This window comes from Lissotriton helveticus, chromosome 10 (assembly GCF_964261635.1).
Source record: "Lissotriton helveticus chromosome 10, aLisHel1.1, whole genome shotgun sequence".
NCBI lineage: Eukaryota > Metazoa > Chordata > Amphibia > Caudata > Salamandridae > Lissotriton > Lissotriton helveticus.
Window position 1 is genome coordinate 637,181,177 of NC_136071.1, and position 26,373 is coordinate 637,207,549.

Here is a 26,373-nt window from a genome sequence, read left to right on the forward strand (position 1 = left end):
CGCAGGTACAAGGAGTTTCGATAATGCCTGACCCACGTAGATGTTTGCTAAATGTGTGGGAACCCAATGACCTAACACGCCATGGACAGACTTGGGTTACATTTGGGATCATGATTGCCAAGAGAAACATAGCACAGAAATGGGGCGCAGCTGAGGTGCCCTCCCTATCAATGTGGAGCAATAACATGGATGAGGCCATGATAACTGAACGAGCAGTGTTTGTTAATAGGGGATGCCCCCGGTAGTGGTCTAAGATCTGGGGAGCTTGGAATGACTATAGAGGAGAGATCTGTGATCCACCTGCACTCAATGAAGGTGATGGTTCGGATGAAAATGAGGACTGATGGGGGGGCGGGGATGGGGGGGGCTGAGAGGGAAGTGTCGGACAATCGAAGGGACAGAACTAATATGTAAATTTGTAGAGATGTATTGTACTCTTACTAGAAATGCTATTAACATGCCGTGTATACATGTGTTACAACTTACCAACGATAGGAAAACAATAAAATGTTTAAAAAAAAAAAAAAGAAAATGCAGATCGTCTTAGGTACTTGTGTCAAGATTATTAAGATGTCGTCATCTCCGTAACTCACAAAGACAGTACACCAACAAAATTTAGTTTTAAAATAACACTAGTACTTCACCTTCACAAGAGACGGGTTCTTCTTGCGGCCGGTCACAAGGTGTAGCTGTCAACAAAAACAAAAGTCTACAGTAAATTATAGGACTGAAACCACAAACCTATATTAGATTCTGTCGCTCTCTTAGGTTGCAAATAAGTTGCTGACAATAAACCCTGCATCTGTGTAAATGCAACTCACTCATTCATATCAGTTTGGTTTCCATGATGAATAGATCACCAATACTCAAATACTTCATTAGATTATATAGTTCTGAATACCTAGTGCTTATTCCGAGACTCTAGATGGATAGTAGGTTATTTGTTGGAAGGGAACGGTACCAGACACCAAACACAGCAACCACAACTCAATCAACATAAAACCCAAACTGAATATTTGCTTGATTTTAAAAAGCTGCCATCTACGCTTATTTTCAAACATTTTATTTTGGTTATTATATAGCCATAAAACATTTTAAGAGCAATTGCAAACTATTTCATTTAAACTAGAATGTAGGTAGTGGATATACTGCGAATTGTAGTCCTTATTTTCATAATACCTGGGTAAATACACAACTTTCTTACCCTCTTCAATTTCTGCAATTATATACAAAATATTCCCACTTGCTTTTCTTTACTACAAACTAGTACAAACTATGAACCTAAAAACATCAGTTTGACAGCAACCTAAAAAAATAGTTGATCAACATTTGGGTAATACATTCTGCAATGGGCATTTAAAAAACAAATATGAACAGGATATGGTTTGCAGAGAATACTCCGGCATTTTCAATGCAATAGGTCTTGCATTTGTAAGAGTTTGAGCTATTGGCATTGTAAGTAACAATGTCTTTTATTTATGTATTTTGAAACCTTGCAAACAGTGCGCAAACATGCACTTTGTACGTCCAGTCCCTGCTTATGAGAAGCAAGGCCGGCAGTAAAAGAGGCACAATTACGGCCAGCCTTGCATCTCGTGCACAATTACCAGAAGTACAAAGTGCATGTTTATGCACCGCTTGCAGGTTTTCAAAACAATAAAGACATGGTCATTAACTATACCAATAGCCCAAACTCTCGCAATGCAAGACCCACTGCATTGCAAATGCTGGTTCATCATATGTCTGGGCAAATTTGACTAAATTCAGTACGTTTCTAAATTGTACCAGTTACTGGTTATGAAAATCCTGTCACAAACTGGAATGTATTTTATGTTCTAAACCTCTGAATGCAGTAAATAAGTGCTCCTGAGGCTTTTTAACACTTTTTCAAACATTAAAGCTGCCAACCACGAATCCAAGGGGTTAAAAGTCCATGCATAGAGTTTAAAACTGAAAAGTTGTTTCTGGAAAAGGCAAACAAGTAGCAATCTGGGCTTAAAAATACTTCAAATGCTGGCAGAGCACGCCACGTCAAAACATTCAATGTAACCAAACTGAGGTTGGCTGCTTAAAAAACAAAGAAAAGCGCTGCGGGAAACAAACAAATGTGCTTTTCAAGCTAGCGATGTGGCACCGAGTTAGAGTCTCTGCGTCGGCTCTGCCAAAAACATGCCAATCCTAATAAATAAAATGAAACTTGTAACAAATCTATTCAAATAAACAATGCCATTTTAAAATCAAATAGAAACTGAAACAAATGCTGCCCGAGCAATTCAAAGAAAACAAACCGGCCACGAAGTTAACAGAACACGCAAGGAGGGGGTGGTGCACCAATAGGCACCCTTGGAACACGTCTGATGAGTAGGAAACCAAGACCTGTAAATGCCAAGTCTGTTAGACAGGAAGCAAAAAGTCAACCAAAACAAGAAGCAGCCGCCATTGCTGAAGTTGGCACCCCGTGAGTGCTGTGTACATTAAGTAAATAGTTCTCCCACTACTAACAGAAGTTACAGAGTAAGGACACAGGAGAGGGAGATTATATACGTATACATGTATACACACACACACACACACACTAAGGAGGGACTACTAAGCCTATTGATAAACCAAAAGCCATCATTTACAAAGCCGGGAAGAGGAGCAAATTGTAAAGATGGGCAGAGCTTAATACCCATATACGGAATACAGCAGGTCTTGAGACAGCGCAAGCGCTGCCTAGGAGACACCCACAAATGGATACGGGTATCCATTCAAAGACATGCTGTAGTTCTGCTTTTTGGCTAGCTCCTTTTCATTGGTAATAGCAGTTAGGAGGCACAGTTCTTAGATTGAAGAAAAAAGAAAAGGGAAAGGAAAAGATCACATAACTACGTAAATTTAAATACGGGACCTAGTAAGTGACCACGTTTTACGCACCAAAAAGGGCCGCTGCAAACATGTGACAGGGGAGGGCCAAATTGTGTGGCAGAGTTGACCAAAATATGCGGCAAGAAAAGACTAGTTATGCTGCATAATGCAGTACATTTTGAGATGGTGTTACTTCATTATTTTGTCGTTTTTACACTCAACACTGTTTAGGCATTGGTTGCACCTCATTAGTACCAGTTTAACACCAACATTTTTAAATAACCAACAAGTTGATTATTGGCTACCGACTTGACACAAAGAACTAGGAGATAACACAGTTAAACCCTCCTCGTTAAGTATATGCCACACTGACAAAATCAGAGGAGAAAAAAAAAAAGAGCCCATAAATGAGCGGTAGGAGCAGAACACAGAAAAGTATTGTATTTGCATTTATATAGCCCTTACTATCCCTGATGATGCATCGAAGTGCTTTACGCCACGCAGCACACTGCTCCAGGACCCAAGATTGTTGGTTAGTTTAGTTATTAGATACAGGTTATTTATTAGCATTAGTCTTGTGCATTCAAAGCAAACCATTCCATGCAATCCTTCAGGTTTTTATTTTGGACTAAGGTATTAGCGTTTTTTTCGCAATCATTAGTCTGAGGGGTGAACTCAAACACATGGCTGGTGGGATTAATACAGGAGTTAGTGGAGATTACGTATTGTTGTCAATGATGCATGTGTCAGTAGGTTGTGCTCAAAGAGGAGGCATGCAGAGGATGGAAGGAAAGTGACATTTGAAAGAAGAAAACCATAGTTTTAATTAAAGAACAGTTTAATGCCAGATTTAAGGAATGTAGTAAATATTTTTGCAGTTTGAAGATGCAATATATAGAAACATTTTTACTTGTGAAGATTGCGCTATATTGGAAATTTTGATAGGTACTAGAAACCGGTAAACCATCCCTTCATTGCTAGACGCTAGACCGATCCAGCCAGGTCAATGAATTATCTCAAGGGTTGCTGCAATGATCAATAGACAGAAGCAGATGAAAGTTATTAAAAGTACTAGACAGTGAACAGAATATAAAGTTCCACCATCTTACTAAGACAAGGTATATATGCAGGAATATAAACCCTGTATAAACAAGCATTGGCATTGCCAATAGGTCTCGCTTGGGGACCTTATAAGTACTTAGTTTTGCAGCACAATATCCTTGTTGCATAATCTGATATTGTGCTGCAAAACAAAATACTTATAAGGTCCCACAAGCGAGACCTATTGGCTATGCCAATGCTTGTCTTTTACTGAAGCTAATGTGTAAATAAATGCTTGCCCGTTTTACTATCCCCTGCCCTCTAGGCCCTCTTTTGACTATCACTATGCTAGGGTATGCAGTACTGATCACGTTAGAAAATGCTGCATGATTCACATGTTGGCGTGTAAGAACCGATCGAATGTTGGCAGTGTATGCAGAACTACCGGTGTCCTGTGGAATACAGAATGAATCACAATGTCCGTAACTGATCACATGCTGTTTCGTGAAAAACTGATCACGTTGCAGAGAGATAAGGGGAATTTAATTACATTCTGGAATATGCTAAATGAATCACAATATGTATAATCAGTTACGCAGCAGCAGAATACGTAACAGAGCAGCATTAATGAACGCTTCCTGGTATGACGGCACGACGCTGGCGTGTGGAGACGTGGCCATGTTAACACATGGTTGATTGTTCACTACTATATGAAGAGCTGGTCACATGCTGTGGTAAACAGAATTAATCTGAAGCTCCAGCATGCAGAATGGATATAAAGCGGCAGGGAGAAATGATCGCATGCTGCCACATGGTGAACTGATAACATGCAGCCCTATGTATTCAGAATTGATCACGTGCTGGTGGGGAAGCAAAGCTAATCACACGCTGGGGCCCACAGAATTAATTAAAAGCTGAAGTGTGGAAACGGATCACGTGCCCCTAAGTGCAAGAGAGAACATGTCACAATGTAAATAACCGATCATGATTTGCAGTATGAAGCACAATCGATCACACGCTAGGTATGAAGCAATGGATCACTGTGGTAAACTGAAAGAATCCGCTGATTCTGGTAGAGAAGGTGCTGAGGCAGAAAACAGACATGCGATGTTTGCAAACAGCAAGGACAATACCGTCAAAGGCTCTCTGTGAGGTCTTTGCAAGCTATGGAAGCAAATGGTGGGGGCCTGAAGGAGGAGGGGGTGCGAGGGATGGAGGAAGCTGGCTGGGGAGAGAATGCAGAGCGCACGCTGAGCGAAGCCCTTTGATGTGCTGTGAGCGGCCGGGAATGAATGATTAGGGGAGGCGAAGCGGGAAAGTGAAAGTACGGCCGGCCATGAATAATTAGGGGAGGAGAAGCCCTGGCCGTGAATGCGCGTGCATGTTGCTCACGTGGTTCACATGAACTGCAAGAAAACGCCTTGAAAACGCCAGCAAAAAGCTGGTGGTTTCATGATGTTTTCGCCGCTTGAATTCTCGCTCCGCTCGATGCGCATGCGCGCATCGATAGGTCGCGAGACCTAAAAACTGGCGTACTCATACTATGTAGTCCCTAACCCAAGTGTCTAAGGCATGTGTCTATGTATTCTGCCAAATATCGCCAAACTGCATGATCTAACCACGGTTACCTGAAGGGAAAGCATGTAAAATCCCAGTCTTGGTCACAAGCGGGACACCCTTCGCAGAGATAAGCAAACTGCTGGGCCAAAGCTTCAGGGTGTATAGACCCGGACATGCTGGTTTATATATAATAAAAAGCATCCTTTAGATTCCTGGGCAAGCCAGCATTGTAATAGTCTACAGACAGCCATGCCGCCTCGTGGATGAAGAATAGAACAACATTTACACAATGTGTCTTGAGGCCTTGTACATGGTGTTCAAGGAGTCAGGATAATGGTCTTGCAAAGTAGAATCTGTAAGCAAAGCGGACAGACACAGGCGACCCGCCCCAGACAAGTAGCACAGGAAGCAGACACAGATGCCACAAATATGAAGCTAAATATACATAACGTTTGGAAATACTTTCTGTGGACTGGTCGATTTCAGATTTAACGCGACGACAAAAACGTCAACCGAAGCGTTATTTCGATTTACAATGGCCTTCGTTTATTGTCTGAGGGCTGTTACTGCTCTAAAATGCAGCAACAATTACTTCTTCTGTGAAGTCCGAAATAACTGCAACAACCAATGTACTTACGAACCAGCTCTCGGTAGAACAACCTGTGGCCTGATGCACTTGAGTGTTGCATTTGTCACGCTTTTGTTGGGATTAGTGGCATTGTGCCAGGCGTGACTCCTTCATCCAATCATTACTTTATTTGGGGGGGGTAGAGAGAGGGGGGCCCCCAAAAACCACTTTCTGGTTGTAGATTCATTGTCCGCGTTTACACCTTTGTCCATACATTAAAATATGCCTGACATCGACAGTGCAGTGGTCCGCTTAAACAACACAAACGGAGACGGAAAAGAGGGGAGACTGAAAACAAACTGCTGTGTGTGGCAGACTAGTCCGATGCTTTTGAATTGCTCAAAAGCGGCACCGTTTGTTTGACCGGAAGCTCTCCTCAAAAAAACACAGCTGCCCGAAACTTGCACGCAGCAAAGATTAAACTTGCACCTTAAACATTATTACGTAAAAGTCACCCAGTAGTCAAGAAGCCTAATGTTAGGAAAAAAGCTGTGGCCCCATTGTTTGTATTGCGCCCGTGTTAGGAGTGGCGTGAGGTGACAAGGGGGCTCCAGCTGGAAAGACACGCAGCAGCTGTTTTGAAGCACTCGTGCTGGCATCCGCCTTGAGGGAGCGAGCACGCGCACCACTGCTCGCTCCCGCAAGGTGGATGCCAGCACAAGCACGAGTGTGCTTGAAAAGGAGCAGACAGAATTCAATAGGTCATCTCCTAGAACAGCGCATGCGCGCTGACTAGGCGAGACCTAAAAAGGACTGAGCCCTTCCACGGTTTACCTTTTGTTGGCTGCAGTATCCCTTTTCTTTCCATGTGTAGAGATAAATAATCACTAGTATATGCAGTAGACCTTGTACTCTCTACCATTCCTATGTGACTCTTAGAGTATATCCATTTGTATCTCTTCCTTGGGTGACTTTACTACTTGTACATTTGCAATTTTCCTTTGTTTGTATTTCTTCCTTGTGTGACTTTACTACTTGTACATTTGCAATTTTTTCTGTTTGTATCTTTTATGTAACGCATGTAATCCTACGTCCTTATGTTTTGCAACTGGTTCTTATGTAAAGCGCTCGGACACCTTAGGGTAAAGTTTGCGCTACAGAAAAATCGCATTAAATAAATAAATTCAAATTAATCAATGCCTTAGTACCGACATGAGTCAGGTACCATCTACTCCATCCCCACAACTCCCCACCACTCATGCTGCCTGTGGCTCTCTCCATAGTCTTATTTTTTTTCTTGTGGTTTCTGGTTGCTTCTACAGCAAACTCCAGATTTGGAGTGCCGCCAACTGTTAAATGTTCATGAAACTCAAACTAAACAGAACAGTTCAGATGACGCTTATGCTAAAACAGTGAAGATTACTTCAGTCCACAGAAATGTAGTCTAGCACTCCTGTATCGGAAACTGCCACTATTTTGCACAAGCGTGGTGCTTGGGCTGTTAAGTTTAACTAGCCCTCGCATATTACCTACTTTGGAGCACTATATGCAAAGAGCCATAGTACAACGTTTTAAAAACTATGCTAAAACTACAAATACATGTAGAACACACACGTACGAATACACATTGGTACTTTAACCTTTACCCTGAATTTATTCTTGGTTACTGTTCATTGGTAGGTCTCCGCTTCGACTTAATAACATTGAAAACCCGGCCTCTTCTCATGCATGAGCCAAACAGAGTTGGCCTTTGAATCGTAAGAAACAATACGATGGGCTAGAGCAGGGGGTCTTCAAACTGTGGGGCACGACCCCCAAAGGGGCTGTGGAGTGATACAATGGGGGGGGGGGGGGGGTCGCACATTCCCAGTCACACTTCTGACCAGGCCCAAGGGCTTCAGGCCCCCACTTCCCCCGTCGTGTCTCAGCCCAGGCTGCTGCAGAGCAACTCGAGCTGCTGGGGGCTCAGCTGGGCAGTGTCTGGAGTCTTGTCTCCGGCACTCCCGAGTTTTTCACCAGTCTTTAAAGACTATTTGCATATTTACATGTCTTTGTAAACTGGTTAGAGGCTTAGTTTTGTTTTGGTTCTAGTACCCCCTTGGCCCCCACTCTGCCTATTCCTTACATTTGTTTTTTACATTTACTGCTGTAGCGTGAGAATGCATTTCATGAAAAGGAATATAAAGTAGGGTTGCCAAAAGAAAAATGCCTGCCATATGTTTAAAGAGCCTGCAAAGACCTACTCTTGACATAGAAATAAAAAAGTATGTATTCATTCGTTATGCGACTTTTCTGTTTTTGTTCTCTTTAATTATCAGTCAAGGATCATGGAGGCAGCCTTAGAACACAATTAAAAGTGCTTTCTATTTACATTTGCTGTTCGAAGTATGCACAGATAAGTGCTGAAAATACAGCTTTAGGCGATTGCTTATTTTTGTACCGACTGGGCCATCAAAATAATGAGCTGGCAACCCTAACAATAGGACTGGAAGTTTGTTGCAGGATCAGCACATTTCTTCCACTCTCGATCCCCGATTAATGCCAGAATAGCAATAGTTTTACTTAGATCTTAAACCCTTCGCCGCCGTCAACATGCTGAGTTACTTCAAGTGTCTGGGAATGTACCCTGCATTCAGACAACTCGCTCCTCATTCTTGCCATTCACTTTCACGCTCACCCTGCACTCACAGTGATCACCCTGCACTCACAATGCACTTGCGCTGTTCACCCTATACCTCACCCTGCAGTCACACGAGCACACTACTCACCCTGCACTTATGTGACATTTGTGACACTTCACTCACCTGCCCCCCTCACTGCTCAATCTTCAACTCACTCAAACAAGCCCATCACTAATCATACATTCATTCGTCCCATTGTGAACTTGCATCCGCACCCAAATTCATACGGCCACCTCAATCACCTTACAGCCACTCCTCTTACCCTACTCTCATACTATTGCATCGCTCACCGTGCACTCACATGGGCACTCGTCACCCACACGTGCAGAGGGTTAATGTGCCTGCTACAAAGAATATGTACCAGGCAGATCACAGAAACGAGTGTGAATAAACTATGATTAGCGATATAAAAAAAATGAAATATTTTTCACAAAAAGGTGCTATAGAGATATGAGGTGCATTGTTGGGGAGCGGTAGTGAGGGAATTCATGGAGGAGGAAATGGGGGTGGGGCACCACAAAAAGACGGTTGAACCAAATGGCTCAAGTATGATACACACTACAATTTAATCTTGGAGTACCCCTTTTCTAAGGAAGAGTAAGGCTCCAAATTTTTCTGCATCTTATATACTGTTGTATCATGTTCTTCTGTCCTACAATATCACTCTGGAAATATTTATAAAAGTCATTACTTCACAGATCTTCTAGACGGTCCTCTGACAGTTTGTCCAATGGCGTGAGTGTAAGTAAGAGGAAAACATGGATTTCTGTGTAGCAAGGCATGGTGACCAAAAAAACACTAAATACCCACTTGTAATGTGAATACCCAGGGATACAAATCACTCTACATGCTCTTGGCCCTGAACTGTGCTGAACTAAAAATCTGTCTCCTCCAGACTAGCCATGCAAATAAATGTTTTTGATATACCCACCACCAGATTAGTAACCACTTCTCACCATTACAGTAATGAATTTCAATGCAAACGTAATACATATTGAAAAACACCAAAGGGTGAGATTTCACACATGAGCTACAAAAACCCAAATATTAACAAACGATGATACAGGACATGACCTTATGTTTCCACATCATTCATCACTACAATCCTATCACTCACTTTCAACGATACTATGATAGCTTCCAATACCTGTAGCACAATCTATGCATTATCAAAACATGTATTTTCTCCCTCGAACACTCCTGCAAAGATGCAATTATTTTTACGTGGAAAAGGATTGATTCTGGTTGCAGAAACTCAGCCATATTTCACTTTAAATACACTGACTGACATGTCACTGCATTCCTACTATTCAGGACTGAAACAGGTACTCATCCCTTTCCCACTGAAATGCCCAGCTCTTTACCAAACTGCTGGTTCTTCTCTGGCCACAACTTTTCCACAAGTTTCCTATCAGGAATATGTACCATCAACCCTATATTGGGAATCTTGGTTCAAGAAGGGCATCACTATGGTAAAAGATCTTTACTTGGGGACACAACCCTTACCCTTCTCCACACTCCAGGCTACACATGATTTAACAACCATGGACTTTTACGATTTCTTGAAACTGAAGGCCAGTATTTCGGCACGTGGCCTTACTCCCCACACACCCTGGCTCATGACTCACTTGCCGCGACTCCTAGCGGCTGGACACTTTGTTTCTAAAGTGTACAAGCTACTCCTCCCTCTACCTAGGAAATCCCACAGACAAGTTGAACTTAAGTGGGAAGCAGAACCCAACTCCACAGACATTACAATCGACTGGGACACAATTCATAATTTAATTTAATTTATTTATTTATAAAGCGCTAACAATCATCCTGGGTAGGATATCACGGCGCTGAGGTTTGGTGCTGAGAGGTACGAAAACCGCACTGATTACTAATTACTCTAGTTTAGGGAAGATTACTTTAGTTCATAGAACTGCCTGCTCTAATAAGGTATCCCCAATCCTTTCCCAGACAAAATATATGTTACTAAATAGGACATTCTGGACCACGGACAGACTATTTAAATGCCAATTACGAGATATTCCAACCTGTTGGAATTGCCAGTCTGGAACTGGCGATCTAGCCCATATGCTCTTCCACTGCCCCTCCCTACAAACTTACTGGGGGGAAATCTTTGACTGCATACAGCATGTTCTCAAGGTGCAACCTGTGAGGGAATTTGTCTATGTCATATTGGGGCCCCTTGAACCAAACTTGCCAAATACACAGGATCGCCAGCTGCTAGACTTGATGCTCACACTGGCGTGTAAAGTGGTTCTTTGTAAATGGAAAAATGCATCAGAGGTATCTGGCAGGAATGGCTATCCTTTCTGAGAGGGGCTGACAACCCGGCGTTTCACGCTTCCCCCTGGCGATCCTCCAACAAGAGACTCTGGAAATCACTTGACGCATCCTCCTTTCATTTTGATCCCCCGTGATACATCATTTAATGTTGTATTCTTCTATGGTGCACGTAGATACCGTGCTTTGAGTAACATAGTGTATGACCCACTTACTACTCTGTCTCGCTCACTTGTAACGGTCCCTTGTACCTGACCTTCCGCTGACAGCTTATATTTGCATTTGCATATGCATGTACATCTACTCACTTTTATTTTATATTATATTATTATCTGATCTTGCTTCATTTTGTTTCCTACAGCTACATGTGGTTCTGCGCCTCCAGGCATCAAGGATTCTTGTATTTCTAGATTTATTTCAGTTTGGTATTGTACGGTCCTCAAACAGAACATTTGATTTAATTCTTGTATTTGATGCCTTATTGTATGACTTTTCCTTTTCTTCAATAAAAACGATTTGAATTTAAAAAAAAGGAATATATACCATCAATTTGTCTCCAAGACCGCAATCAAATTATTACCTAAACCAAGCTTATCAATATTGGTAGTCTGCTATGCGTTCACTATTGGGGGTAAACATTAATGAACTGAATTGGTTTTCAAACCAAAATGTTTTTTTAACTGCTTAATAATCTCCCATACGACACGGTCTCAAGCATCATTTCACTCTGGTTCTAGACATTCTCACTCCCTGACCCCAAACTATGAATGAAAGATGTATTTAAGTACATCTGAATTAAGTTCACCAGCTAAGGCTAACAAGCATTTACAATGCAACGGTCTCGCCTTTGAAAAAGTTAGAGCTATTGGCATTGTAAATGTCAAAGTTTGTATTTATGCGTTGGTTTTGAAAACAGATAAATAAATGGCATTGTCATTTACAATGCCAATAGCTTAATCTCTCGGAAATGCGAGACCTATTGCATTGCATTTCGCTGCCTGTGCAAGAAAAGTGTGGGGTGCAGGACGAGATACGACAGGATGCATGCATATTCCGCTAACAAGAAAAGCAATAGTGCTGGGGTTTGACTTCACCAAGGGTGAGGGGGATAGAGGAAGAGGTGCGGGTATCCTCCACGGGAGGGGGGGGGGGGGGGGGGGCAGCGCACTTCCCTCCAACAGTCTCCCGGTCTCTCTTCTCAAAGCGAGCCTTTCCCGGGCACAAGGCCACAGACTTCAGAAATCTGAAAACATCTCCCATGCAGCTGGTGGGAGCAGCTGCCTTCCTGCAGGTCTGAGGCAGCGGAAAGGCCTCGGCTCCCCCTTCACCGCCGGAGGAGGGGGCCTGAGAGCGCACGTGCTCCCTGGACAAGGAGGTCACAGCTAAGAGAGGCCCTGGCAGAGAAGGCCTGACACCCACCACCCCAGCTCATAAACCACTCCTCCCAGTTTCCACCTGTTGGTCGAGAGAACACCATGCCATGGCGGAGGGGGGTGTCAGACCCCCAACAACTGAATAAGGCGGTCACGGCCCAGGCAGGCTTTGACATTTAACATCTGGGCCTCCTTTAGAATGGCATATATCCCAGAAAGTCCAGAAACTGATAACTGCTCGCTTTGAGAAGAGAGACCGGGAGACTGTTGGAGGGAAGTGCGCTGCCGAAGCGGGTCTGAGGTAGCCACCGGGAGTTAAGATGGGGCGAGGAAGAGAACTCACGATGAAGGGAGGTAGCCGCAGGGTGACATGTTCGCTGGATGAGGGGAACCCACGGGGTGGTCTCACGCACGCTTCTGTCTCGCACACACACTTCTGTCTCACACACTTCTGTCTCACACACTTCTGTCTCACACACTTCTGTCTCACACACCATGCTCTCGCTAGAACACACACACTGCTGTTTCTCACACACTGCTGTCTTTCTTACACACAATGCTGTCTCACAGTGCTGTCTCTCATACACACTGCTGTCTCTCACACTGCAGGTGTGGGTTGTGGGTTTCCAGCGAGTACACATTTTTTTACTGTACGCCCCCTTTTCCCACCCAGAAAAAAGGTGCAGACCTGTCAAAATATCCAACCTTTTCCAGTGTGGAAAGAACACTGTGGAGCTATCAAATACCATCAAACATGCATTGGTAGATATTTACAGATTCACAGTGCGTTCCAACCCTGGAAATATTGCTTTCCAACCTCTGTACATAGATTTCTGAAAAAATGGCAAAACACTAACATCTAACCCTTGATACAATGAACCCTAGTGTAATCCGAGAGGTATTATCAGAGCTCCGATACAATATGAACGCAGCCGTAATTTGTCCCCTCGGTTGACTGTACGAAAGGTATAAGTGGATTTATTTTATAAGGACACAGAGTTTTGAAGTATTGTGACCCTTTAACTAGCAGATATTTAATAAAATTCCACACCATTGGATGGGGTACGGTTTGCTCGCCATGCACTGTTGATGGAGGTTTTGCCAGGCTCGATCGGCTAGCGGGGGCTGTTTGTGGAGAGTTGGGAGGGAAGTGGAGGTTTCAGCGAGCGGGTTTGCGGCTCCAATTTGGATGAGTGAGGAAGTGGGGAGGGTTGCATGGCTCGGGAGGCGCCTGTAGGGGGGAATTGTGTCCCAGACGGCGGGAGTTTCAATGGCAGTATAGGAATGCTGGCGGGCAGGCGGGGGGGGGTGGGAGGGGGTCGGGCGGTCAGGAGCACGTAGGGGATGAGTGGGTGGTGGAACTATTGAGGCAGTAAATAAAGAGGTACACGCAGACAGATCTATCAAGTCTGAGGCCTGTGCTCTTTAAGTTATTTCATGGACTCGAGTTAAAAATTTAAGTTTTACCTCACTCGGTCATCCTTCATACCGCTAGATAGACCTGAAGGAGTGTTTGAAACTCTCCAGTCTGACCTCGAACAGCAGTGAGCGTTTACTGTGCCTCCTCAAATGAAATCAACAAGTCTCCTACATATAAATCACTCAGTTCCCAGTACCTTCTTGCAATCCACTCTGCTGTCTTTGCCGTCTCTTTCAGGTTTTGAAAGCCTGGGCAGTTTCATATTTCCAAGTGAGGCATAAAGGGGGCGTCCCTGCACTACATGCATAGAGAAGCGCTCAAAGATCCGAGACATCAGTGCTATTAAATAAGGTGTTACCGGCCACCCTCTTGTCTCAGCATGAAGTGCACCGTGCCCAGGCCCCAGATCATTTAAGGGATAATATCCTGCCAGGAGGTTCCTCGGAGGGCTCATGTGGAAAGGGGCAAGGGGGACACTGTGTTTAGGCAGCCTGGGGAGGAGGCAGCGAGGAGTTTAGTTGTTAAGTTAGGGGAAGCGCTTGGAGGGCCGCATTTCTGCTGTTTTGGCCACGGGAGGTTTGTGGTCAGGATGGAGGAAACTGATTGGGACGGGGGTGCGGTGGGGGAGGGGCGGTAAGTTGGACAGCTGGGGAGGAGGTAGCGAGGGGTCTGGTGGCAGGACGGATGGAGGGAGGGGCGAGGCCGTAGCCACAGGGGACCTTTGCGGCTGGGGGGGAATGGGGGAGGGGGGGAGGGAAGGAGTAGTCATGCTAATGCCTTTCATCCTTCAGAGGCCGGTTGGGTAGTGCCGCGGGCGCTCAGACATGGCAGGCGCTGTCTGTGAGGGGTATTGCAAGGGAGGTTGCGGGGAGGGCCGAGGGTGATGGGTGCCGAGCAGATTGTCACCTTCAGATTGTCACCTTCAGAGGTGACATGGATGGAGTGACCTGGGTTAGCCGGGCAGAGGGTGTGCGGTTCCACGGGGGGGGCGGCAGCACCCGAGGCTGGGCCCATGGCCACGAGACGGACCTTGCAGCGAGCGCATGGAGGATGGGGTACGGTTTGTGGATGGAGTGATCTGGGTTAGCCGGGCTGAGGGTGTGCGGTTCCACGGGGGGCGGCAGCACCCGAGGCTGGGCCCATGGCCACGAGACGGACCTTGCAGCGAGCGCATGGAGGATGGGGTACGGTTTGCTCGCCGTGCAGTGTTGATGGAGGTTTTGCCGGGCTCGATCGGCTAGTGTGGGCTGTTTGTGGAGGGTTGGGAGGGAAGTGGAGGTTTCAGCAAGCAGGTTTGGGGCTCCAATTTGGTTGAGTGAGGGAAGTGGGGAGGGTCGCATGGTTCAGGAGCAGGAGGAGGCGCCCGGATAGGACATACAGACAGACATACATACACTCCCGCAATAAACTTGAGCATCACGTGTAATAATTTCAGGACAAGCCACACCGACTAAAATTACAAAACTGCAATAAGTGTGTTCTCTTAGACGAATACAGGGGTATGAAATGTGCGTTGCTGAGGCTGCATCTTCCCTGCCGCATACATGCAAATCCGATGAAGGGAACGCCAGAGCGGCTGGGGCCTGTGCGCTGTGCATTATTCAACACACCAGGCGAGCCTGCTCTGGTGCCCTCTGGACGAGCCTCCACCCACAGCTAGCAATCACCTGGACGGGGGCTGTGTGCTTCAGAGACAACAATACTAAAACAAGTTTCCAGGTGTCTGTGCGAGTAGCTCCGGGAGGGGGTGCGGGAACCGAGACATGGACAGCGGGATGGGGTGCGGGAACGGAGACACGGACAGCGGGAGGGGGGCGGGATACAACCACGCGGGGGTCTTCAGAGGGTACCGGGAGCGGCAACAGAGACGTTGCCAATGACGAAAAAACAGCCCTGTAAAAAAAAAAAAAAAAGTAAACGCCCCCTCCGAATGACGAACAAAAAAAGGGCAGGGCTTAAAAAGCAAATAACTCCCACGAATCTGCTCCAGCCCAGAGTGACACTCATCTCTTCCAATGGCTAGCCTCCATTTACGAAGCTAGCCAATGGTAGAGAGAGGCGGGTTAAAGCCCCACTGTTGAAGTCATTAAATCTTCGGCTCTGCCCCCACTGCTACGCAGTGCGACGGTAGCCTCGACCTAAAAAGTCCTAACCAGAAAAAAAATATATATATGTATTACTAAATTCAAGCTGAACCTACTCATTTATAACCCACAGACAACCCAGATCAAAACTTCACAGTTAAAGAGCTAGTATGGGACCATGATCAATTGCAATAGAGCTATATATGCCTTATTACAAATGGGACAGCACTCAAAAGATGGTTTCAAGTTGATGACAGAAATCCAGTTTTAAAAAATCATACTTCTAGGAACCTTGCCATCACTGTGCAGGCTCAAAGCAAATAGAACAAGGAGTAACGTGGGCTTATATATACCAGAATTGAAAGAAAAACACAAGTACCCCAACCCTCCTCCAATTGCCTGTAGTCCTAGGCACATAACTGGGCTCATAACATGAGGCAAGATAATTGATTTTTCCTCCAAGAGCTCATTTACTTTTGATCCTAAATAACTTGGCTGAATGCATATTTATCAACCCTTAAAAACAAGTAGTGGAATAACGTGTGAAATTTAAAGAGCAACTGTAGAGAGACTGAAATCATACTATTGATAACCCTAACACAATCCTACTCGAATCTCTCACAGTGATCCTTCTTGCACCCCGACAACGCATGCAGTTCAATCTTACACAGGACTAAGCCCAAGTTCACAGTACAAAGATTAGAGAGAGAGAGGATTTGAGTCATTCATGCTACTACATTTAAAATTAAAATAAAACACCTACTATTCACTGCCATGCAGACATTTAATATAACAAAACCGTTCCAATGAAGACATTTGGAGAGACATGAAAAGTTCAGAGGCCAGCGGAGTTATACCAACCAATCAACCGAAAATCAGTACGAATTAAGCATGCCATAGGATTAACAGGATCTTTGCAGCAGTTAAAAAGTTGGTGTATATATTCATTTTGTGCGCCCATAACAAATGGATCTAGTGATTAAGCAAGGTATTAAGGAATAACGCCCTTTTGTTCAACAAAGCCAGCCATTAAAACTGAGACTGATGCTCAAGTGAAATCGGATCGATCACACAATAAAGGGACCTGCGAAGCCGCCAGCATAATGTAAGTTACAAAAAAAGTGAACCTCACTTCCTCATCCTCGATACAGCTAAGCTCTGCATTCTATAACACCATAGCCCCACCTTGGTGGTCCTCGCGCATGACGTGGAAGCACTTCTCGCACAGGTTTAAAGCAAAGAAAACACATTTAACACACACCAAGAGCCTGTATGTAACACGTGCGGATAATCCTCAGCGCCCAGAGTAATGGTAGTAAGAGCTATACAAAAAGTATAATACAATGCAATACATATTCTGTCTGTATGCGTAAAAAAAGCCTCAAACCTTTTCCTAACTAAAGTGCTGCGTGAAAATACGTAGAGCAGAAACTTCTGCCAAGAAAATAGATACAGGGGATGGGTACCGAGCAGAGAGGGACTGCTAACAAACTGTTTGGAAGCGGGTTCTAGTGACACCTACACGGAACTGGCGGGGATGCCTTAGAGACAGAGTCCGGATTTCATTTTTGGAGGGGGTTAGCAAGGACCGTTTCCTTTTAGGGTAATTTTTTGCAGAAACGATGATCGGTTTGATAATTACAGTCCAAATAAGCAGCAGACACAGAACTCGCATTGAGTCGATGGGAAAGCCTGATAGGTGCTACCAATAGTTGCAGCACGGCTTGGGGGCAGGTAAACAGTCGCCGCCCGCAGGTGCCGGGCTCGCCCTTTCACACCCCGGGGTGGCACCGGGCAGGAGCGGTCATCCAGCGGGCTGGACCTGGGAACACTGGGCCGCCCCCGGAGGGGCACTGACAGTTGGCGCATTGCCAAAGTGAGGGGTCGCCTGAGCCCGCCACCCTAACTTAAAGTAAACATTGAAAGCAGCCCGACTGCTCTTGGGAACAAACTTCACTTTGCAAACCCAAATACCGAGGTCAGCTGCAAGTACAGGTCGGTGCAGCCCATATTCTGTGCCGGGCACCCCTTGGCTCCACCGCCCCAGCTGAGATATGCACTCCACCCGGTCACTTACCAGCAGACAGTCGGTGTTGACTTGGCTGGCAGGGTCCCGCAGCATGGCAACCATTTGCCCCAGGCGGGCCACCAAGCTCTCCCCGGTGCTTGGCATGGTGGTTCCGCGGCGACTGTTTTCTGTCTCTTGGTTCAGATGCATCACCCAGAGGGGGTCAACTGTGTTCACCGTGGCGGGACATGAAGGGGAAAGTGGTGCCCGCCATAACTCCTGGGCACGTTGTCTAAGTGACGAAGTTGAAGCCGATTTCTGCTGGGGTAGTTTTTGCTCCAGGTCCTTGGAGAGGGGCTGACAGTCACTGTCCTGCAGGGGAACGGAGCCTCACCAACTGACAAACATGTCTGCCTTCCTGTTCAAACACACGGGAGGGAAAGGGCCACGGCGCCCTCTGCGCATGCGCGACGGGCTTGGCGGACGCCCAGACCCAGGTTCGCTCGCCTCCGCCTCCGGCTCTGGGAGAGGCTCGTGCTCAACCGGCTGTCTGCTTACTGGAGCGCGCTCACTGAACTTCAAGCTGTGTCCGGGTGGTCTATTGGGAAACACAGCACAGAGTCCTCTAGTTTGGATAATTCGTAATAGTGTGAACGAATTCGTAGATTCGATGCAATATGTCGCACTGACTTTGACATCATTGATAACAAGAGAAGTGACAAGCAAGATAATACAGAGATATATAATGTGAATAATAGGAACACGAAACTTCTCTAAAGTAGCCCCAAGGGCTAAAACAAGCCGTGAGCGTGTACGCTCCCAAACTTCCGGTTTCGGGATGTGCACGCTCACGGCTGCCGTGAGGCGGGAGCGGTGGCAGCAGGAGTGGCGGCGGGTGGCAGCAGCAGTCAGGAGTGGCGGCTAAGGCCGCTGATGCGGTAAGTGGGGCATAGGGGCATAGGGGGGGGGGGGGCGGTGTGTGTGTGCGTCTGTGTGTGTGTGTCTGTGCGTGTGTGCGTGTCTTCAGCCGGCCTGCATAAGCGCATCCACAGACCAGAAACGCCACGCGTGCCCTGGTCCGTCTCCCTTCACAGCCAACTCCACGACAATAGGTCGAGAGAGCTCGACCTAAAAAGGTACACCTTAAAGATAGCCACCCACATTTCAAAGTTAACTTTATTCTTACGGATGGAGAAAAACATAGGGCAAGAAAACACTACACAAAGTCAAGGGCGGTGACATTAAAAACATACTGGTGACCACTCCAGACAGTCTTCACGTTGCCTGTCCTCAATAGAAAACAATTGAAACAAAGATAACTGGTACAGATGTAAGTGAACACCGAAACAAACTGAAGTGGTCAGCATTGTCCTCTACTGCTTTTAGGTCAAAAAGGAAAGATCTACAACTTTTACATAGTAAACCAAAACAAGTGGAATAGGTACTCCTGGCTCCCATGAGCCCCTCAAGATCCTGAATACTAGATTTATTTATTTTCATGCTAAGCTGACAGTTTTCGAATTCATTTTAACTTGAGGCTGATGACTGAGACTCAACTGGTGCTGCCCGGGAACAGTGCCGCTTACTGGGGACCTCCTTTTTGGCCGGGCGAACTAGGATCCCCGCCCACCCCTCCCCGCTCAGTGAAAAGCTTAGGGGTGGTCATCGACGCTGATCTTTCTCTTAGAGGTCATGTGGGGGCGGTGTTCTCTACTAGCCTCTTCCAACTGCGCAAAATTAGGAAGATTGCTTATTTGCTATCTCACGCAGCCCTCGTCCAGGTACTGATCGCCTAGATTTTTCTAACTCCCTTTATACCGGACTTCCTCAGGTCTTGGTTAGCCGTCTGTAAATTAATCTTGCCGCCTGATTCTGAACCATTTGTAAACCGCCAAGATGGCAATAGGCTAGGCACTTATTGCAAAAGCTCCATTGGCTACATGTGGCTCAACGAGCTGCTTTCAAGACGGGTTGTCTAGTCTTCAAAGCACTGCACTGTAATAGCCCAAAATTTCTAAAGTGTTTGATCATAAAGCGTGTCCCTACCCGCAATCTTCGATCAGCTCATCTTCACTTACTTTCCATACCATCCATCAAATTGAAAAAGCAGGGAGGCCGCAGGTTTTCCTATCTTGCAGCCAGATATTGGAATTCCATTCCAATGCAATCAGGTCCTGTAACAACCTCCTGGGCTTCAGAAAGGCCCTGTAAACTGGACTATTTGGGCAATCCTGTTAACAGGTCCTCTGCAATCACAACACACATGATCAGCGCCATGAAACCTTCGGTAACAGTGCGCTCTACAAGTTATTACTAACATAACATAACTATGGAATAACACTAACAAAAATGACCCCCTTTTGTGCTGAGATAATTTATGAGAGCAGAGGCTGCCCCAAGAAATTTGAAAAAGTATGGAGGTAGTGGGAGGTATATTGGGACACATGAGGGAAGTCAGGTTACCTAGATGGGAGGAGGTGGGAGATTATGGTTCACTCGGGGGGGGGGGTGAAGGGGTTCCCAGGGGGGCGCAAATGCCTCTGCCAGCACATGTAAATGAAGACGCCTGGAAGTGCAGCAATGTTTATTTACTGCATTTCCAGGCTGTCTTCATTTACTCCGAAGACCTCAGAGCGCCGTGGTGCCAGAGGTCAGTGGGTGTGCTGCTGGGGGCTCGGCTGGGCAGTGTCTGGAGTCTTAAGACTCCAGCACGCCCGAATTTCACAGGTCTTTAAAGACCAATTGCATACCTTTGGAAACTGTTTACTGAGACCTCCTTTTTTTTTCTTTTTTCAGTACCCCCTGGGCCCCGACTGCCTATTCCTTACATTTGTATTTAAAAATTTTACTGCTGTAGAGTGAAAATGCATTTCATGAAAAGGATTATAACAAGCATTTGCAATGCAATAGTTCTCGCATTTATGCGAGTTTGACCTATTGGCATTGTAAATGACAATGTCTTATTTATGTTTTGGTTTTTGAAACATAAAAGGCATTGTAATTTACAATGTCAATAGCTTAAACTTGAGTAAATGCGAGACCTATTGCATTGCAAATGCTTGTTGTATGTAGCGCTGCATACTTCACATCTGCAGTTTCTAAGCGTTGTACGTAACAGATGCGACTGTCACATTTTATGTCCGTTCATTTACCGATCTCGGAAGGAAGGTCGAGGTGCCCTGGCAGAATTCACCTCGCAGACTCCAGAACACCGCATTTGTCAGCTGCGAGAGTTAGGCTGAGTAGGCACAAGAGAAACGAACAGGTGCCTCGAGTAGCAAGTGCGACTGTAGAAAGAGAAGGGGGCTTTAACTGCAAATCCACGAAGGAGCTGTATGAGTGGCTATAAAAAGTAGTGGCAAAAATTTAAGTAATGGGGCTCCGTTCCTATTAGTCTCTGTTCACTAACATCTTAGCCTATCTATCTTGGCCTAAAAAAACTAACTACGTACAAACGAGCAAGCCAATTTCTAGAAATGTTCTTAGCATTCTAAAAACTAGAGTGAGAGAAAGACTGGCAAGCAGGGGTGGGAGGGACACACGGGGAGGTGGGCCACAACAGCCACAAAAAGGGCCGAGACAGATCAAAGGAGAGACATGAGGGATGCACTCAAGCAGGTCAGATAGAGTGATGGAGTGACCCAGCAGAGAAGAGGTGGAAGGGAAGGCTATGCTGGTGGGAGGCAGAGGGTGAAAATTGACAGGAATAGATGCGATAGACAGGGATGGAGAGAAGTGGGCACAGAGAGTGAGAGGGAGCGAGAGGGAGGGAGGGTTTGGAAAGAGGCATGTAGCCATTCAAGAGCAAAAAGTCAGGCTTAAAGTTCAAAACAGGCACACCCCGATACTGAGGGGTTTATAGAAAGGCAGAGTGCGAACAGACCAGAACAGAAGGAAAGAAGTACAGGCAGATAGAATGGCAGTGAATGCAAAGGTATCGAAGGGGAGACAGCACAGAAGCGGAAAGAACAGGGCAGAGAGGAGTGGGAGACAAGCAAGAGCTAGAGGGAGAAGGGCAAAGCAAGCAGAAAGAAGACAATATATACGTAAAGAGGCAGTCGCAGACTGAAGAGACGCTTAGAAAAAGACGGACATAGAAGAGAGAAAGGGATAAGCGAGAAGAGAACAAGACAATGGATGAGCTATAGGTTCTATTGATGGAAAGGAAATGCAAAAATGTGCATGATAGAGAGAAGAGCGACAATGTGAAGAGAGGATACACACAAGCAGGGTTAGATAGAGAGCTGGGTTAAATGGGAAAGAGCAGCGGGCATAGACAAGGAGAGAGGGAAGAGATGGAGAGGACATGCATCTGGTGAGTGAGAAAGACAGATAGATAGATACAGAGTGAGGCAGAGAGCGAGACAGGAAGGTGAGGTGTAGCGAGAGGAGCGCAGGGAGAGAGACAGGAGGCGGAGAACGCAAGAGGCCAGTAAGGAGGGACAGATGCTGCTAGTGGCACTGTGCTTGCAATATGCAGTCTTGCCTGGGGTTGTATGCAGAAAGTGTGTAGTTTGAGCAGGGCCTGATTAGGTTGCAAATGATGCACGAGAAGGATGTGGAGCATGTGCTGTACATCAACATCTGGCTGCACTTCTGCATGGCAAAAAAACTTTCATCTTGTTAATCAACACAAAAACACTTAATGAGCATCACAAAACTCCCCCTTCAAAAGTATTATAACATGCAGAAAGTTGAGTGAACCCAACCCGAAGGTCTTATAGCACTTTGATAGAGCACTTGCTACATGACAAATGGTCATATACATCGTCTACAACCTACGTGCCTCATGTTACAAGGTAATTTGCATATCAGTCGCTGACTTCTGCGTGGTGAAAATACTTTGGGCCTGTTAGTCAATTTAAACTATTCCGTTGGTAAATCTATGCCGCAGCCTCGGCTCAAAGTCATGTGCAAGAGTCTTGTGGAAGACTCCTGGCATGAGCGCGATCAAGAATTGCCTAGCATCACAAGCTGTGATTTACCCAACAAAGAAATTTTTCTTTTAGTGCCAAATCAACTCAAAGGTATCGGAGCGCTGTACGTGTATTTCCACTGACAAACCGATTAATCTGTGCCGTGCTCACTGCTACCGTGCTGATCAAAGGTGCCTGGAAATGGAACATGGCATTTTGCTGAGGAAATGAAAGTAAAGTTATGAGTGCATGCGTGCTGAAATCTGGAGTGCAGGGCCGTGGATGGAATTTACCACAGTTAATTATGCAAGAATTAAATATTCAAAAGAAAACATGACAAGAGGTTGCAGAAAGTAAAACAAACAACTACTCAGCAAACAAGAACAGCGAAAGTAAATGCCGTCCGCAAAGCGCGTGCAGCCTGGCAGAGTCGGATTCCGACACGCGCCTCTTGCCTGTTTATCAGCGCCGCGCGCCTCTCTGCAGACTCCCCCCTGCATTCCAGAGTGGCGCGCGACGCGATCCGGTCTGCATTCGCATGCCGTGGAGACAAGACCTGGCAGCACGCACAACGTTATCCTATGGGGAAACGCTGCGCGCGGCCAGGTCTTGTCTCACTTCGTCGTCTCAGACTGCTGGGACGACGACTATAGTTCGCTTGCGAGAACGCGCTTTCAGCGCGTTCGTCGTAGGCGAGACCTAAAAAAGGGTTGCCAATAGAAAAAATGCCCGCCATGTATGTTTAAAGAGCCTGCCAAGACCTTGCTTTGACACTAAATAGGATCTTAAATAAAAAAAGTACGTATTCATTGTAATGTGACTTTTTGATTGTTCCTTTTATTTTCAGTCATGAATCATTCAGGCAGCCCTAGAACACATTTAAAAGTGCTTTATAATTGCTTTTCGAAGTACGCACAGATAAGTGCTGAAAATAGGGCTTTAGGTGATTGTTTATTTTTGTACCGTCTGCAACATCAAAATAATGAGCTGGCAACCCTAATCATAAGCCTGGTAGTTTGTTGTAGGATCAGCACATTAGTTATTTCCTTCACCCTCGATTCCCTGATTAATTTATATCGGAAACCCTGAGCCCCGTCAATAACATGCTGATTAACTTCAAGTGTCTGGGAATTCACCCTGCATTCAGGAAACTCACTCCTCATTCTCACCCTTCACTTCACTTCACTTCACTTCACTTCCACGCTCACCCTGCACTCACAGTGCATAGTTATGGTTTTCCCGCATTTGCCACATAATCCATCGTCTGCTGCATAATTTGCAGATTAAAAAATGCAGCAACACATGTTACCTTACAGTGGAATGCCCTTTCAAAAGGTGGACTGTTCACCTTTCTGTTGCTTATTGCTTTATGTGGGTGTTAATGAGGGGCAATAAAGGCCAGGACAATGTTAACAAGTGTAAAAATAGCAAAATAGTGCAGTAATGCTATCACAAAACATGCAGCATAATTCGCCTTTGCTTGCTACAGAATTTAGTCAACCATGCTGCAGAATTTGGCCTTCTCCTGCCGCATAATTCCAATGGCCCTATTTATAGTGCTAGTCCCAACCTGTGGCAGAACGCACTGTGAATATACAAGTCATTATTTTAAAACAGTATTTACATACTCCAAGCTAGGCTGCTGCAAAATGATGGTGATTGAGATAAAAAGTTCTTACAAAATATACGTTTTTAGTAATAAGTAATCAAACTGTATCTAATGCAGACATTTTTATAAGTGTCTCCACTATTCCAGATCCCAGCTGATAACTCCTTTACTTAACAGCATGCGTGCGGGCGGAATTCCGCCCGTACGCTGGGTTTTGCGAAACCGCACTTTACGTGACGAGCTGGGCTCGTCATGAGCGTGCGAGGAGGCTACGCCATGACGAGCCCAGCTCGTCATGAGCGTCGAAGGGGTTAACAACTTAAAAAGAATAGATCCTTGCCACCATAAAGCTTTAAGCAGATCCATTGGAATTATTCAGCAGAAGAGGACATCATGCGGCAGGTTTCACTAAATTATGAAGCAAGAAATGGTCAACTATGCGGCACAATGCACCACAATTTGGTGTTGGCATTATTTCATTATTTTGTCATTTTAACTCACAATAACGCTGTCAGGGGAAATATTTCACCTCATTAGTATCAGTTTAACACCCAAATACAGCAGTAAGCAACTACAAGATTACTAGTCAATCTTTGCAAAGGGCCTTCCTGGAATCTGCAGATTATGGATTATGTAGCAAATGCAGTAAACGGATAAGTGGAAAACACTGCTGCTGCAGGAACTCAATTCCAGTGGCCCTAGCTTTAAGTGACTCAATCAGTTAATGGCTGGTAAGAAGGCTGGTTTATTTTTTTAACTTTCTGCACTACCACCACACACTTCGAATTCAGGAAGAGGCATCTCAAAGTCAGTATTACCCATTCAGGGGCAGTTTTTTGTGAAAGCTGTGTCCATGGGGGGGGCAGGTATAAGTCCAGCAGGGTTGCATTCAGATGCAGAGCCCTAATCCTCTTGATCCTTGGGGCCTCACAGTAATGGTCTAGGAAACCAAGGAAAGAGCGAGATTCATAGATATTGTCAAAGAGAACGCCCAGAATAGGAAGCACCGTATGCGGACTCATTTTTGTGTTTACAAATGGCCAGAGACCACTTCTTCAAAGAGATACCCCAAAGAAGGGGACAATATAAGTGTTTTTGGGTTTATTTTAAAGTGAAATTCCATTAGAGAAGCTGGTGCTGCTGCCAAGTGTGTAAGTGGCCACTGCTGGTTATAAAGAAGCAGATGCAGCAGGGTGGGGCATAGGGATATGGGGACCCACTGCATCACAATTATGACTGTACCATTTAAAGAAGGAGAATCCGAGCTTATGGTCCTTTCAAACATTAGGACAGAGGTGATGATCCATCATGGTGGGAAAGAGGTAAAAGAGGCAGAGGAGATACCTGCAGTCCTGAGTAGCAGGCTATCATTAGTGCAGCAGGTACAGTTGCATTGGGGTCAAAGACTGTGAGGGGCTCACAACACCCCAATTATGGGGATCAGTTTGTTTGGAGTATCTGTTTTTGTTTGATGCATTTGCGGTTTTCAAAATGGATGTGGATAGAAAGCTAACTATGTCCGAAATGAAATGGTGTGCATCGTACATTACACGGCTGCACAACCTATTTCGCCCGCTGTAGTTGTTCTCATCTCTCCGAGCGGTATGTTTAAACACTACAAATCTGGATTGCAGGCATTTATTAGAATAAGGTTGTATTATCCTGCATTAAATTGGCGTCTCTTCTCTAGTGCAAGTGCCGGGTCTAATGTTGTATAATACTGCATTAAATTTGCGTCTCTCTTCTCTAGTGCGAATGCCGGATCTAATGTCACAGAGTCTCTAACCGAAACTGTCTTTGTACATATCTTCGCATGCAACGTCATCTTCTCAAAGAGTGACATGAATTACCGTTACTCCAGTACCCTATTCAACCTAATGGGTCGTCTAATGCATCTACATGGATACTACTTGTCAGGGTTCAATACATTATGAGTATATATACACAAACTTACGAAAGATGAATGCATCAATT

General features: G+C 45.4%; 1 protein-coding gene across 2 annotated transcripts in view; it reads right to left on the reverse strand.

Moving 5' to 3' along the window:
* Positions 1–26,373, reverse strand: part of GSPT1 (G1 to S phase transition 1) — a 548,341-nt gene that overhangs the window by 498,680 nt on the left and 23,288 nt on the right. For both annotated transcript variants that reach the window (XM_078663168.1, XM_078663169.1), the window contains exon 2: positions 645–689. In XM_078663168.1, the coding sequence (XP_078519294.1) occupies positions 645–689 (45 nt within the window). The remainder of the gene's footprint in view (positions 1–644; positions 690–26,373) is intronic.